The 14477-nt window shown below is 44.6% G+C and overlaps 1 protein-coding gene across 4 annotated transcripts in view; it reads right to left on the bottom strand.

The window, feature by feature from the left end:
- cacna2d2a (calcium channel, voltage-dependent, alpha 2/delta subunit 2a) overlaps nucleotides 1–14477 on the bottom strand; it is a 602032-nt gene that overhangs the window by 117052 nt on the left and 470503 nt on the right. For all 4 annotated transcript variants that reach the window (XM_052017908.1, XM_052017909.1, XM_052017910.1 and 1 more), the window contains 2 exons: nucleotides 12601–12666; nucleotides 11444–11518 (listed from right to left, as the gene is read on the bottom strand). In XM_052017908.1, the coding sequence (XP_051873868.1) occupies nucleotides 11444–11518; nucleotides 12601–12666 (141 nt within the window). The remainder of the gene's footprint in view (nucleotides 1–11443; nucleotides 11519–12600; nucleotides 12667–14477) is intronic.

Below are 14477 nucleotides of genomic sequence, written 5' to 3'. Positions count from 1 at the left end.
CAAAGGTAAAACTCAACAGGGATTCAGTGATTTAAGAAGGGACTAGGACAAATAGAATGGAAAAGGGGAGATAAGAGAGATTTCAGGTTCAAACTATGGAGCTAGCCAGTGTTTCATTTCAAAGGAGAACGTAGTCTCCAAAGCTCATGCACTGCAGATAACAGAGATAAAGGCTGACCTAGCAAAAGAGGGAAGTAACTGGCTGCAGTGTGTATATGTAGGCACACTTCACTTGTTCTAACCATGGGCAGTGCTGTAAATCATGGAGCGAGATGGGGAGTTGCTGGAATGCCAGCATGTAGTTTATTTAACTCACATTATCTTGCACTCGTACATACATTATGCATGTGTAACTTTCATTTACACACATTACATTGCTATCCCCTCTTTGAAATGGAAAAGTAATTCACATATTCACAATGTTTGCAAATTCAACCTATTTGCAGGTTTTCTGAAACCCTGACCTTCTCAAAGGTACTTCTATTGACGATATGTCTGGACCTGAGGAGATGGGCACCGATTCAGTCGAAATTTGTGTTGTTTTTTTCGGTCTCCACTCAATCAACTTCTGCAATACACTCTTAACCGCATGACTCTTCAATATTCACTTGTACACGCCTTGCAGAAACTAAATGATTTATATGTCCATTTCTAATTCTGTCTCCTATTTTCACAAGATATCCCTTCATAGCAAAAACTGCAACCACCAATTCAAAATCTCGTTTCCAAATGTCAGATTTGCTGGATGATGCTAACACACAAACTCTATCATTTAATTTAAATTGTTTCTCTCCACAACTTGAGTCACAATTTTGTTTCTGTGTCAACTGCATCTCCTCCACCCTCCTCTAGAGATCTGGCTCAATTGCACACATTTCAGGTTCAGACTCAGTCTGAATGAAGGGTCTTGACCTGAAACATCGACCGTCCATTTCCATCCACAGATGTTGCCTAATCTGCTAAATTCCTGCAGCAGTTTGTTTTTTGCTCACAATTCCGATTGTATCTTCCTCAATCTGAGCATTTCTCTCCCTCTCCCTCCATGAGAAGAGAACATAATTAGTTTTGTTGGCCATCATCCATTACACTCCAGCTCCTCCTCCATAACTTGAAGCAAGTATGAACATATGTGGAACTAAAATTACTCTCTTCTTATATGACCATAGGCCTTTTGCCATTCTTTGCCCCAATTCCAATTCTCATTTTTTCTTCAGTAACTGATATATCTGCGTCAGTGCTGTTCACATATTCGCCCTGTGTTAGGGTGGCATGGTAGCGTAGCAGTTAGCGTGACGCTATTACAGCACCAGCAATCGGGGTTCAATTCCCGTCGCTGTCTGTAAGGAGTTTGTACGTTCTCCTGTGTCTGTGTGGGTTTCCTCCGGGTGCTCCGGTTTCCTCCCACATTTCAAAGACGTACGGGTTTAAAATGGGCGGCGTGGACTTGTTGGGCCAGAAGGGCCTGTTACCATGCTGTAAATAAAATTTAAAATTTAAGATTTTATAAAAACCTAGCACAGATGATGACTTCAGTAGTGGTGCTGTCTTGGAACTCAAACACACAGCACAAATACACCTTAAATACACCTGGCTGAACATGCATTCGGTGGTAGGATGGGTAGACCAGCAATTTCAAAGGATTATCAGTGACGTACTAGTTACTGCTCTATTTCTTCTGTGTGCTGTTGCTGTGCCTCTACAGGCTTTGGTGCTTTGAGGAGTTGGTTAAAGTTGAAGAAGTCTAAAAGGAATGGTGGGCCTCGTGCTAAGCAACAATTTGCAAATTTCAGACTTCTGCTCAGATCATTTACTGGTAATATCAGAATGTAGCATGATGGTGCAGCAGTTAGCATTGCTGCCTCACAGCTCGGGTGACCTGGGCCTCCGGCGCTACCTGAGTAGAGTTTGCATGTTATCCCTGAGACTGTGCAAGTTTGCCCTGGGTGCTTTGGTTTGGTTGTTAGGTTAATTGGCCACCATAAATTACCCCTGGTCAGTGGTTAGTGGGAGAATCAGGGGAAGATAATGGGAATGTGTGAGAGAATAGGTTGCAGGGAAGTAGGATGGATTGTGATTGCTCTAAGAGCCAGCATAGACTCGATGGAACAAATAGTCTCCTACTTTGCCATAAGGAAATAAGTTTCTCTGAATGCACTGCCACTAGCTGCCAGGTGACCATGGCAACAAGGCTTTATGCATCTATTTTCATCCAGGCTGGAGATGGAGAAACTTATAAAAGTTCACAGTTGTCCACCCAGCAGTATGGAGGTCACCGTCACTTCCCATTTGGAGGTGAAACTTGTCTTTGCTGCCAGAGACAAGAAGGCAGAGGAAGCACGTGGCCATGGGAGGATAGCAGGCTTCAGCAGGGTGCAGAGTGCCACTGATTGTACCCACATCACCTTGTGGTCTCTGCATGCCACTAGATAGATGGTTGTGCGGCCAAAGGCACTCAAAGCCTGGTATCAGGATGACTTTCAGCATTCTGCTGTGCTGTCTGCTTTTGAGACATCACTACGAGGCAACTACAGCTACTCACTAACGTCAAGGCTGACATGGATCTCAACCCATACTGTCACACAAAGCATGAGGGCAAACACTGGCATGTTTCTGCTCCCTCAACACTCTGGAGCAGTTCCGCAGTCCTCACGAGAGGGGGGTGCCAAGAACTGTGAAAGCCACACATTTCACCACCACGAGGGCACAGCCATTGCCACGGTGAACTGGAGCAGGAGGAACGGGAGCAGCAGTTTGAAGCTCGCCTGATTACCAGGTTTTCCCTGAACCACTAGTAAAATTCCAGGTATCATGGTCTCCAGTTTCTCATTTACCATCAACTCCCCCACCCCCCCTTCCAGCTGTTGACCATCACATTCACCACCTGACCACAATGTGAAAACAGAAGCTGCCGTAACGATATCCCTTGGCAAGTCCTGCAGGAGTGAGGATGACGTGGACATTAGGATCTTTATACATGAAATCAGCACACACTGTATAAAAGGGTTAATGAGCCAACCTTGTATATTCCCTCAATGTCTGACTGCTGATGTTGAGGAGGACACCACAGATGGCTTTGGACTACAAACCTGAGTGCTCTGGATCTAGTAGGTCAGACTGTGGACCACACCATCTCAGCATGGGCGGTAGTGGTCTGAACTTGCTGACTATCAGGCAACAACAGAGCCAGTAGTGGAAGGATGAATGCCAGCTTCCTGTGAGGATGAGAGGCTCTTGCTGGCGATCTTAGTATTGCATGTCGGACAGATTGCTGAGCACCATGAGACCTTTTAGACTGCTTTGCACCATTCGATCCACAGTTATCTTGATGATGATCTGAGCTTGCATGGCAGTAATCTGAGGCTAAACTCTAGTACACTCTAACATAATGTTTGTAATCCAGCAAAATATGCTACATTGTGCTAGGATCTACATGTGTGGGTATGGAGTTGCTGGAAGCCATGAGTTCTAAGTTCCTTGCCGAGATTTATATTTATAAATAAATATAAAAATCTGTGGCCACATTGCTCCTGGACACTGCATGCTGATTGATATTGAAATCAAGTCTTCCAGCAGGATTACCATTGAGCACGTTGGTCTTTCACTGTCAACTGCCTCATCAAATGCACCCAAGACTCCTGCAGCAGAACTTGCCCTCCAACGAACCGATACCTGCAGTGGCCTTTTCCACTGACTGGGGCTACAAGCTCTTTATTCCACGTAGCCTCGCCAATAAGTGTGAGTTGTTGTAGCGCCTACTTGGACATTTTGGCGATGTTGTAAATGGCTGACACCAGGTAAAGGTAGACTGCCCTTTGCTGAAAGCTGCTCGATCTCTCATAATGGAGGGGTGTGTTGTTTCTAGAATGGATATGGGCAGGTGATCTACAACTGAATATAGTTTGGGATAGTGTAGAATGGTGCAATACAGGTAGCTGAGTTCCGCGCTCGGTGGGCCCCTCAGGGGATCGCGTGTGTTGTGGACGGTACGAATGCGATTCTTATTTGAAGTGTCGCGTGTCGCGTTGACGGGTGTAGCGTCGCGTGTGTTTCGTTAGTATTAGTTTGCATTCTCTAGCGTAGTATGTCGTTGCATAGTTTCTTCTTTTCTGTATTAGATGTGGTGTATTGACACTGGTTGTCTTTTGTAGTGCTTTTAGTGAATAAACGTTTATTATTAAAAAAAAATGGTGCAATACAGGGGCACTAACTTACACCTCACATGCTCCAGACAACAGGATTTGGTTTCTGGAAGACTGCTGTGGAAACAGTTGAGTGGGGTATGTGGCTATCATAATTGAACAGCTGGCAATGTTGCAGGATCTGCAGCAGTGTGAAGACTGTGAGGGTGTGGTGAAAGTTGTGAATTCCTGGTATGAATGGATGAAGACAGGTTTTTGGCAGATGAGTGCTGCTGGTGAATTGTGCAGTGCGGAAGACTAGTGGTACAGTTAGGCATAGCATTTCAAGAAGTGTTTTCTGACCTTCAACACACCTGTGACTTCACTAAATTTCTTGCAGTGTTGCATTCAGATCCTTGGGGTCTGAATCCAAATATTGACCTCACATACTTTACTACCATTGACTTCAGAAGATGTGAATGATTATATGTCTTAACTGTTATGATTGTTATCCTGATCTCTTTGCACCATATGCATAATTATTAATGTTATATATATTAATTTGTACTAATTTGACAATTAATAAAAAGATCGAAAAGAAAAGAAAATGTGAATGGAGGGCTTCCTAACTCCTTGCAGAATCGGAACATCTATACAACTCCTCCACTACCTGCAGTCGTGGATACCATCCTTTCCTGTTTTGCACCATTCTACACTATCCCAGACAATATTCAGTTGTAGATCACCTTCCTGCACCTGTTCCAGAAACAATGCACCTCTCCATTATGAGATGCCAACCAGGGCAGTCTTCAGTTAGCTGGTGTTAGGCATTCACAACATCACTAAAAAGTCCAACTTGTCACTACAGCAACACACTGAATATGTACAACTAATTGTGCTTCTCTATCTCCACCCTCTTTATCATGGGCAATCAAATTTCACCGCTACAAAGTGTGAGAGTAATGCAAATGTGTGAGAGGTTAGCTAGCACAGAACATTTTAAATGGAGTTCAGTGTGAAGTGTGAGCTTAAGAAGCACTCATGGAAAGACAGCTTATTCTAAATGTCGTGATTTGGGAAAGTATAGATGAGTGGAGAGACCTAGCTGTCCATAGACATAAATCCTTAAAATTGGCACAGCAGCTGATTAAGGTAAATAATGATAAATAGATGAGGTACAGGGGGTCCCTGGGTTACAAAAGACCTGACTTTAGCAAAAGATGTAGACAAAGAAAGAGAAAGATCTCCACTGAGAGAGGACTTAGAACACTGGGTGTGAAAAAGCTGGGAAAAACAATTCCATAAGTTATTATAAATATTCATTGGAGAGGTGGTTCAGGAGGAGGAGGTGGTACAGGTGAGTAGAAAAAAATGACAGGTATAAAATCTATGAATAATGCTCATAGAGCACAACATCTCAATGGACAATGAACACAGAGTGCAGTATCTCTGGAACGATGGGGACAGAGTGCAGTATCTCCAGGGACATTGGACACAGAGTGCAGGATCTCCTGGGACAATGGACACAGTGAGTATTTAAAAAGTAGCATGTTTTCCGTGGGCTTTTCCCTTACAGGATTGGCCTGGGAGCCGTTAGAGCAGCAGGTCCCTCTCAGGTAGGGGCTGAGTATTTAAAACAGAGTGTTGATTGGTTGATTAGAGGGAGTGAGTACTTGAGATAATTGGTTGAAGAGGAGCAGCCAGTGAGGTGCAGCCAGTATGTGAGTGGCTCAGGGTAGGAGTGGAGCTTTGAGGCTTTGGCTCGAGAGGCTTCGGCGAGCAGAGGATGAGGGCAAGCTTGCTCACAGTGAGGTAAGGCCGGGTAAGTTCCTTTAATTAATTTAATTAACTTAGGAGTAGAAAATGAAGGCAGCAGTTAGGGCAGTCAGATGCTCTGTATGCAGTATGTGGGAAGTCAGGGACGGCACACTTGTCCCTGATGACTATACCTGTAAAAGGTGCATCCAGCTGCAGCTCCTGACAAACTGAATTAGGGAACTGGAACTGGAGCTGGATGAACTTCGGACCATTCATGAGGCAGAGGCAGTTTCAGGGAGATAGTCACCCCCAAAAGTCATGAGGCAGGTAGCTGGGTGACTGCCAGGAAAGGGAAGGGGTATAGACCAGAAGAGCTGAGCACCCCCTGTGGCCATTCCCATCAACAGTAAGTATACCGTTTTGGATACTGTTGGTGGGGACGACCTACCAGGGACAAGTTGCAGTGGTTGCGTCTCTGGCACCGAGACTGGACCCTCAGCTCAGAAAGGAAGGAGGGAAAAGAGGAGAGCAGTAGTGATAGGGGATTCGATAGATAGGGGGACAGATAGGAGGTTCTGTGGGAGAGATCGAGAATCCCGGATGGTCTGTTGCCTCCCTGGTGCCAGGGTCTGTGATATCTCAGATCGAATTCTCGATATTCTCAGGAGGGAGGGTGAACAGCCAGATGTCGTGGTCCACGTAGGGACTAATGACGTGGGTAGGAAGGAGGAGGAGGTCCTGCAAACAGAGTTTAGGGAATTAGGTGCAAAGTTGAAGGACAGGACCTCCAAGGTTGCAATCCCAAGATTGCTACCTGTGCCATGTGCTAGTGAGGCTAGAAACAGGAGGATAATGCAGGTAAATACGTGGCTAAGGAGATGGTGCAGGAGGGAGGGCTTCAGGTTTGTGGACAGGGAAGGTGGGACCTATTCCGATGGGACGGTTTGCACCTGAACTGGAGGGGGACTAACATACTTGCGGGTAGGTTTGCTAGTGCTGCTCCAGAGGGTTTAAACTAGATTTGCAGAGGGAGGGGAACCAGAGTGTTAGAGCAGATAGTGATGTGGAGGAGGAGAAAGGTCATGTGAGGACTGCAGGTATTGACAGAAATCAAAGGTTTGTATGTGATAGAAATGTTCTCAGGTGCATCTATTTCAATGCAAGGAGTATTGCAGGTAAGGCAAATGAGTTTAGGGCATGGATTGGCATGTGGGATTACAACATTATTGCTATTAGTGAGACTTGGTTGCAGGAGGGGCAGGACTGGCAGCTTAATGTTCTGGGGTTCTGTTGTTTCAGACGTGATAGAGGGGGAGGGATGAAAGGGGGAGGAGCGGCATTACTGGTCAGGGAAAATATCACAGCTGTGCAGAGACAGGACAGCCCGGAGGGCTCCTCTACAGAGGCCATATGGGTGGAGCTGAGGAACAGGAAAGGTGTGACCACACTAATAGTGTTGTATTATAGACCGTCCAATAGTCAGAGAGAATTGGAGGAACAAATCTGTAGAGAGATAGCAGACTGATGTAAGAAACAGAAAGTTGTAATAGTAGGGGATTTTAACTCTCCACATATTGACTGGGACTCCCACACTGTGAAAGGGCTGGATGGCTTGGAGTTTGTCAAATGTGTTCAGGAAAGTTTTCTAAATCAATATATAGAGGTACCAACGAGAGAGAATGCAATACTTGATCTCCTATTAGGGAACCAGACAGGTCAGGTGACAGAAGTATGTGTAGGTGAACATAATGTCATTAGTTTCAAGTGAATTATGGATAAGGATAGGTCTAGTCCCCGAGTTGAGGTTCTAAATTGGAGAAAGGCCAATTTTGTGGAAATGAGAAAGGATCCAGGAAGATTGGATTGGGATAAGTTGTTTTCTGGCAAAGATGTGTTCAGTAAGTGGAAGGCCTTCAAAGGTAAAATTTTGAGAGTGCAGAGTTTGCATGTTCCTGCCAGGATTAAAGGCAAAGTTAATAAGCATAGGGAACCTTGGTTTTCAAGGGATATTGGTGATCTGGTTAAGAAAAAGAGAGGTGTATAGCAGGTATAGGAAACTAGGAACAAATGAGGTACTTGAAGAGTATAGAAAATGTAAGAAAATACTAAAGAAGGAAATCAGGAAGGCAAAAAGAAGACATGAGGTTGCTTTGGCAGATAGTGTGAAGGTAAACCCGAAGGGTTTCTTCAAGTATATTAAGAGTAAAAGGATAGTAAGAGACAAAATTGGTCCCCTAGAAGATCAGAGTGGTCGTCTATGTGTGGAGCCTCAGGAGATGGGGGAGATCTTAAACAACTTTTTGCATCAGTATTTACTCAGAAAACTGGTGTAGTGGATATGGAAGGAAGGGAAACAAGCAGTAGTGTCATGGGACATATAGAGATTAAAGAGGAGGAGGTGCTTGCTGCCTTACAGCAAATAAAGGTAGATAAATCCCCCGGGCCTGACAAGATATTTCCTCGGACCTTGAGACTGGTGTAGAAATTGCAGGGGCCCTGGCAGATATATTTAAAATGTCCTTAGCCACAGGTGTGGTGCCGGAGGACTGGAGGGTAGCTCATGTTGTTCCCTTGTTTAAAAAAGGCTCTCAAAGTAAAGCAGGTAATTACAGGCTGGTGAGCCTGACATCAGTAGTGGGTAAATTATTGGAAAGTGTTCTGAGAGATCAGATATACAAGTATTTGGACAGCCAAGGGCTGATTAAGGATAGTCAGCATGGCTTTGTGTGTGGTAGATCATGTTTAATGAATCTTGTAGAGTTTTTCGAGGAGGTTACCAAGAGAGTAGATAAAGGCTGTGGATGTTGTCTACCTGGACTTTAGTAAGGGATTTGACAAGATCCCACATAGGAGGTTAGTTCAGAAGGTTCAGACACTAGGTATCCATGGAAAGGTTGTAAACTGGATTCAAAATTGGCTGTGTGGGAGAAGACAGAGAGTGGTAGTGGTTGATTGTTTCTCAGACTGGAGGCGTGTGACTAGTGGTGTTCCTCAGGGATCTGTGCTGGGACATTGTTATTTGTTGTCTATATCAATGATCTAGATGATAATGAGGTAAATTGGATCAGCAAGTTTGCTGATGACACTAAGATTGGAGGTGTTGTGGACTGAGAGGAAGGCTTTCAAAGCTTGCAGAGGGATCTGGACCAACTGGAAAAATGGGCCAGAAAATGGCAGATGGAATTTAATGCAGACATGTGTGAGGTGTTGCATTTTTGAAGGACAAATCAAGGTAGGACATACACAGTAAATGGTAGGACACTGAGGAGTGCAGAGGAACAAAGGGATCTGGGAGTTCAGATACATAATTCCATGAAAGTGGCGTCGCAGGTAGACAGGGTTGTAAAGAAGGCTTTTGGTATCCTGGCGTTCTTAAATCAAAGTGTTGAGTATAGGAGTTGGGATATTATGGTGAGGTTGTATAATACGTTGGTGAGGCCACATTTGGAGTTTTGTGTGCAGTTCTGGTCACCTAACTGTAGGAATGATATCAGTAAGATTGAAAGAGTGCAGAGACTATTTACTAGAATGTTGCCGGATCTTCAGGAATTGAGTTACAGGGAAAGATTGGTTAGGACTTTATTCCTTGGAGCGTAGAAGAATGAGGGGAGATTTGATAGAGGTTTACAAAATTATGAGGGGTATAGACAGGGTAAATGTGAGATAAGTACTAGAGGACATGGCTTTAGGGTTAAGGGGGAAAGGTTCAGGGGGAACATTAGGGGGATCTTCTTCACTCAGAGAATGGTGGGAGTGTGGAATAGGCTGCCATCTGATCTGGTAAATGCGGGTTTGCTCATAAGTTTTAAGAATAAATTGGATTGATACATGGACGGGAGTGGTCTGGAGGGTTATGGACTGGGTGCAGGTCAATGGGACTAGTGGAATAAAGTTTCAGCACAGACTAGAAGGGCTGAATGGCCTGTTTTATGTGCAGTAGTGTTCTATGGACCTATGGAGTGCAGGATCTCCTGGAGTATTAGATATAGAGTGGAGTACCTCAGAGTGCAACACTCCTGGAATAATGATCACAGGATGCAGTATCCACAAGGATAAGGGGGACAGAGTGTAGTACCTCCTGGAAAAATGGATATTGAGCATAGTTTCCCCCAGACCAAAGTGTTATAACATGCATGGACAATGGTCCTAGATATTCATATCCTCAGGGTCAATGGAGAGGAGTATCTCCGGGGACATTGAATGAAGACTCAGTATCTCCAAGTCACATCACTCAAGGCCATTGAATAGCATAGTGTCTTTCAGATCTTAAGTAAAATAACTTAATACAGTTGAGTTGACAAATAGTATATTTGATTTAATTACCCTAGTAGCAGTGATCCATATAATCTCCTTCAGGCTCTGAGTGATGTTATCGCCTCTTTTATCCAACCTACAATGAGAATGTAGTGGCATGGCTGAGGTAGATAACTCTTCTGGGCAGCAATGCTGAGCACTGATCACTCAAAAGGCTGCTGCAATGGGACAGCTTGAAGTTGGGATTTGGGAGATTGAATATCTGGGTTCCAGTGTGGATGGGATGTAGTTGGAGTTGAGGGCTCAAAAAGGGAATTGGCCAGAGGTAGCCTTCGTTTTCCATGTTTATTTTGTTTTATTCATTTCCCAATGTTTCCCAGGTTTTCCTGGAGAACTCAAGGCGATAGGAGTCAGTAATATTCTGGACTCAGCTCCTTGCATGGGTCTGATTTTGTGTGATTGCACTTAAGGCATGTTTCTCATTTGATATATTATCTCACAGTAATTTACATTTCAGCAAATATGAGCAAAAGGGCTGTGATATTATCCAGCAGCAAAGGGTGAAGGAACTTCACAGGGGTTGAAGGGGAGTGGGTGATATTGGGGCATGGTCATTGACTGTGGAGCAACAAAACCTCTCTGGCCTGCATGAGAAGATTGGCTTTATGCCCATTTGCTGTGAAAGTAATGACCAAAAGTACTGGATAGTGACCAGAGGTACTGATAGTGCTCATCCATGACAAATGGATGTTATCTCAACTGCCTCAATCATCTCCCTTCCCTACTGCCCTCCCTCTACCTCGTCTTCACCCCTCACCCTGTCTTCTCTCCTCCAGCAGCGGATCTGGTTGGACTGAGAACTGCTTATAATGAAACATTCGCTCCTGCAAGTGGATGTGTCCACAATCACCCAATGATTTGGATAGTTGAGAAATTCCCCACATACAGCTGTCAGGGCATTTGAGTCTGTGCTAAAGGACAGCATGGTTGTGTAGCGGTTAGCATGAAGCTATTACAGCGCCAGCGATCGGGGTTTGATTCCCATCGCTGCCTGCGAGGAGTTTGTACATTCTCCACGTGTCTGCGTGGATTTCCTCCGGGTGCTCCAGTTTCCTCCCACATTCTAAAGATGTATGGGTGGGTTAACATGGGTTTAAAATGGGTGGCATGGACTTGTTGGGCCGGAACGGCCTGTTACCGCGCTGCATCAATAAAGTTTTAAAGTTTTTAAAGTTTTAAAGGTCTTGAAAATATCACTGGAAGTCCAGTGCACCCTGTCTATGGTGTAGGTGAAATGCTAATTTTGTACGTACGTTGTAGCGAGGTGTGAGCTTCTTAATGTCATCAAGAGCCACGTCGATCCCCATCACTCCAAGCATCAGCTGGTTCTGGAAAGGAAATAGAGTCATAAGAGTCATACAGCATGGAAACAGGCCCTTCAGCCAAACTTGTCCATGCTGACCAAGATACCAGAGCTAGTCCCATTAGCCCGCGTTTGGCCCATATCTGAACCTTTCCTATCCATGACATGTCTAAATGCCTTTTAAACATTGTAATTGTACCCACCTCTACCACTTCCCATGGCAGCTCATTCCACATACCCACCACCTTCTGTGTGAAAAAGTTGGCACTCAGATCCCCTTTAAATCTTTCTTCTCTCGCCCCAAACCTGTGCCCCTTAGTTTTAGACTCCCTTACCCTGGGAAAAAGACTGTGAGCATTGACCTTACCTACACCCCTCATGATTTTATAAACCTCTATAAGGTCACTCCTTAACCTCCTTTGCTCCAGGGGAAATAGCACCAGCCTATCCAGTCTCTCTTTATAACTCAAGCCCTCCAGTCCCAGTAACATCCTCCCAAATCTTTTCTGTGCCCTCTCTAGCTTAATGGCATCCTATTTAGAAATGGCCCTTCCAAATGGCTGAGCTCCTGGAGTGGAGACTTCATTTCACTTTAAGGCCTTAGATCAAAAGAGCTTCCCTAAACCATGTATCAGAAACCCACATGGGTAACGTTTCCCTATGCTTCAAGTGGAACCTACACTTACCATCCCAGGGACACAAAGCAGTATATACAGTGACTTAAACTGACTGCTTTTAGATTACGGGAGCTGGGGGAAGTATGTGCATGTGTAACTTCACTATATAAAATGGTTAAAGGAGAAGTGGCCCTGTCTCGGTTTCTTGCCCCCACTGTACTCAGCCCCGAGGGCCCAACTAAACAAGTGGTGAAAATAAAGGCACCATGCTAGCATGAACCAAAGATCAATGATATTCAAATCAGCCACAGAGCAGCTTCCACAGTGTTCACTGGTGAAACCTACAAATGGACACTGAAAATGCCAAGACCACAGCAAAGGATAAAATGTTCTATGGTGCAAAAGAAATTGCCAGAAAGTGCTGCCCCTTTGCTATGTGCGTGGTGCTTTAAACCTGGTGTGACATGGCATACACATCCTGTGCACATACCTGCTGGCCATTGTCCACCGTGATGTTGAAAACTGGCATCGTCCCTGTGATCACCAACTCAAGGCTCTAGGAACAGCAAGTCAAACCAGCTGTGTTATATTTCATGGTATGGAACATTACTCATTGCACTACAAGCTCTCCTAACCTCACTGACTGGTTGTTTAAGTGCTAAAACATCTCAACAACTGAGACTTAGAAAGCGCTGAGCTTCTCTCTCCATTCTGCAGTCGCGGAAGGCTTTGACCTTGAGAACGCTGACACATACTCGGTTGTATTTAGCTCTTCCTCCTGCCATGTTTGCCTCTGCAGAGGCCAGTGTGGGATGCCAGGTGCTCTGGAACTGTGGCCCAGCAAGAGTCAACAGTGAGCTGGAGGGAACATATTACCAAGCCGTCACCTTTTATGAACACAGAGTTAATAAAGCATTGAAACATGTAGGGTTTCACAACAGGGTCCGACATCCAGACACTCCTGTTCAGCAGGGAATCATAACTGGGCAATGTCCTCCCTCAGCCTATTGGAGAACCTTGCTTGGATCAACTGACTCAGCACAAACCAGATGAAGCTAAGATTTCTTGAAATGCCTGGATGAACTTCACAAAGTGCAAAGGCCACAAGGGAGTAAAGTGCCCTTTTGTTTTACTTGGCACCACGAGCTTGTCTTGCTCTCAGGAGAGTATAGCTCCAATCACAAACGTTAACAGAATACACATATATATTTAATAGTTCTGAAACCAAAGGCATCTTAACATCCATTCTATTCAGAGAAATTGTCTGTCATTTCATGCAAGCAAATCATCCTTTATTCTAAAAATTAAATACTTTTAAACGGTTTAAGTGATGAGGCAAATTAATCTCCAGCTCTTCAACCCTCATATCATCAAACCTCAAAATAAGATTTGTCCTGTATGACTGATGATTTTTGTTGCTGCCACAGAGTCATAGAGCAATACCGTACGGATACAGGCCCTTTGGCCCAATGAGTCCATGCAGACCACATTGTCCACCCAGCTAGACCCAATTTCCTGCATTTGACCCATATCCCTCCAGGCCCCGCCCCTCCATGTACCTATCCAAGTACTTCTTAAATGACACTATTGTACCTGCCTCAACCACTTCCTCTGGCAGCTCATTCCATATACTCACTACCCTTTTAAATCTTTCCCCTCTCACCCTGAATCTATGCCCCCTAGTTTCGGACTCCCCTACCCTGGGGAAAAGACTGTTACCATCCACCTTATTTATGTCCCTCATGATTTTATAAACCTCTATAAGGTCACCCCCCATTCTCCTATGCTCCAAGGAATAAAAACCTAGCCTGGCCAACCTCTCCCTGTAACTCAGGCCCTCTAGTCCTGGCAACATCCTCGTAAATCTTCTCTGCACTCTTTCCAGTTTAACCACATCTTTCCTATAACAGGGTGAGCAAAACTGCACACAGTACGCCAAGGGTGTTCTCACCATCAACTTACACAACTGCAAAATAATGTGCCAACTCCTATACTCAGTGCCCTAACTGATGAAGCCAGCATGGTAAATGCCTTTTTCATCACCCTGTCTACTTATGACACCACTTTCAACGAACTATGCACTTGTACTCCAAGGTCCCTTTGCTCCATTACACTCCCTAGTGCCCCACCATTCATAGTAGAAGTTCTAGTATGGTTTGGCGTTCCAAAACGCATCACCTCATACTTATCTGTATTGAAGTCTGTTTGCCACTCCCCGACCCACTTCCCTAACGGATCAAGATCCCCCTGTAATATATGATAACCTTCTTCACTAATTTCGTGTCATCCGCAAACTTACTGACCAAGCCTTGTGCATTCACATCCAAATCATTTATATAAATAACAAATAACAAGGGTCCCAACACC

The sequence above is a fragment of the Pristis pectinata genome, chromosome 6 (genome assembly GCF_009764475.1).
Source record: "Pristis pectinata isolate sPriPec2 chromosome 6, sPriPec2.1.pri, whole genome shotgun sequence".
In the NCBI taxonomy this organism is placed as follows: domain Eukaryota; kingdom Metazoa; phylum Chordata; class Chondrichthyes; order Rhinopristiformes; family Pristidae; genus Pristis; species Pristis pectinata.
The sequence above is the reverse complement of the archived record's forward strand: the minus strand, read 5'-3'. Positions and strand labels throughout refer to the sequence as shown.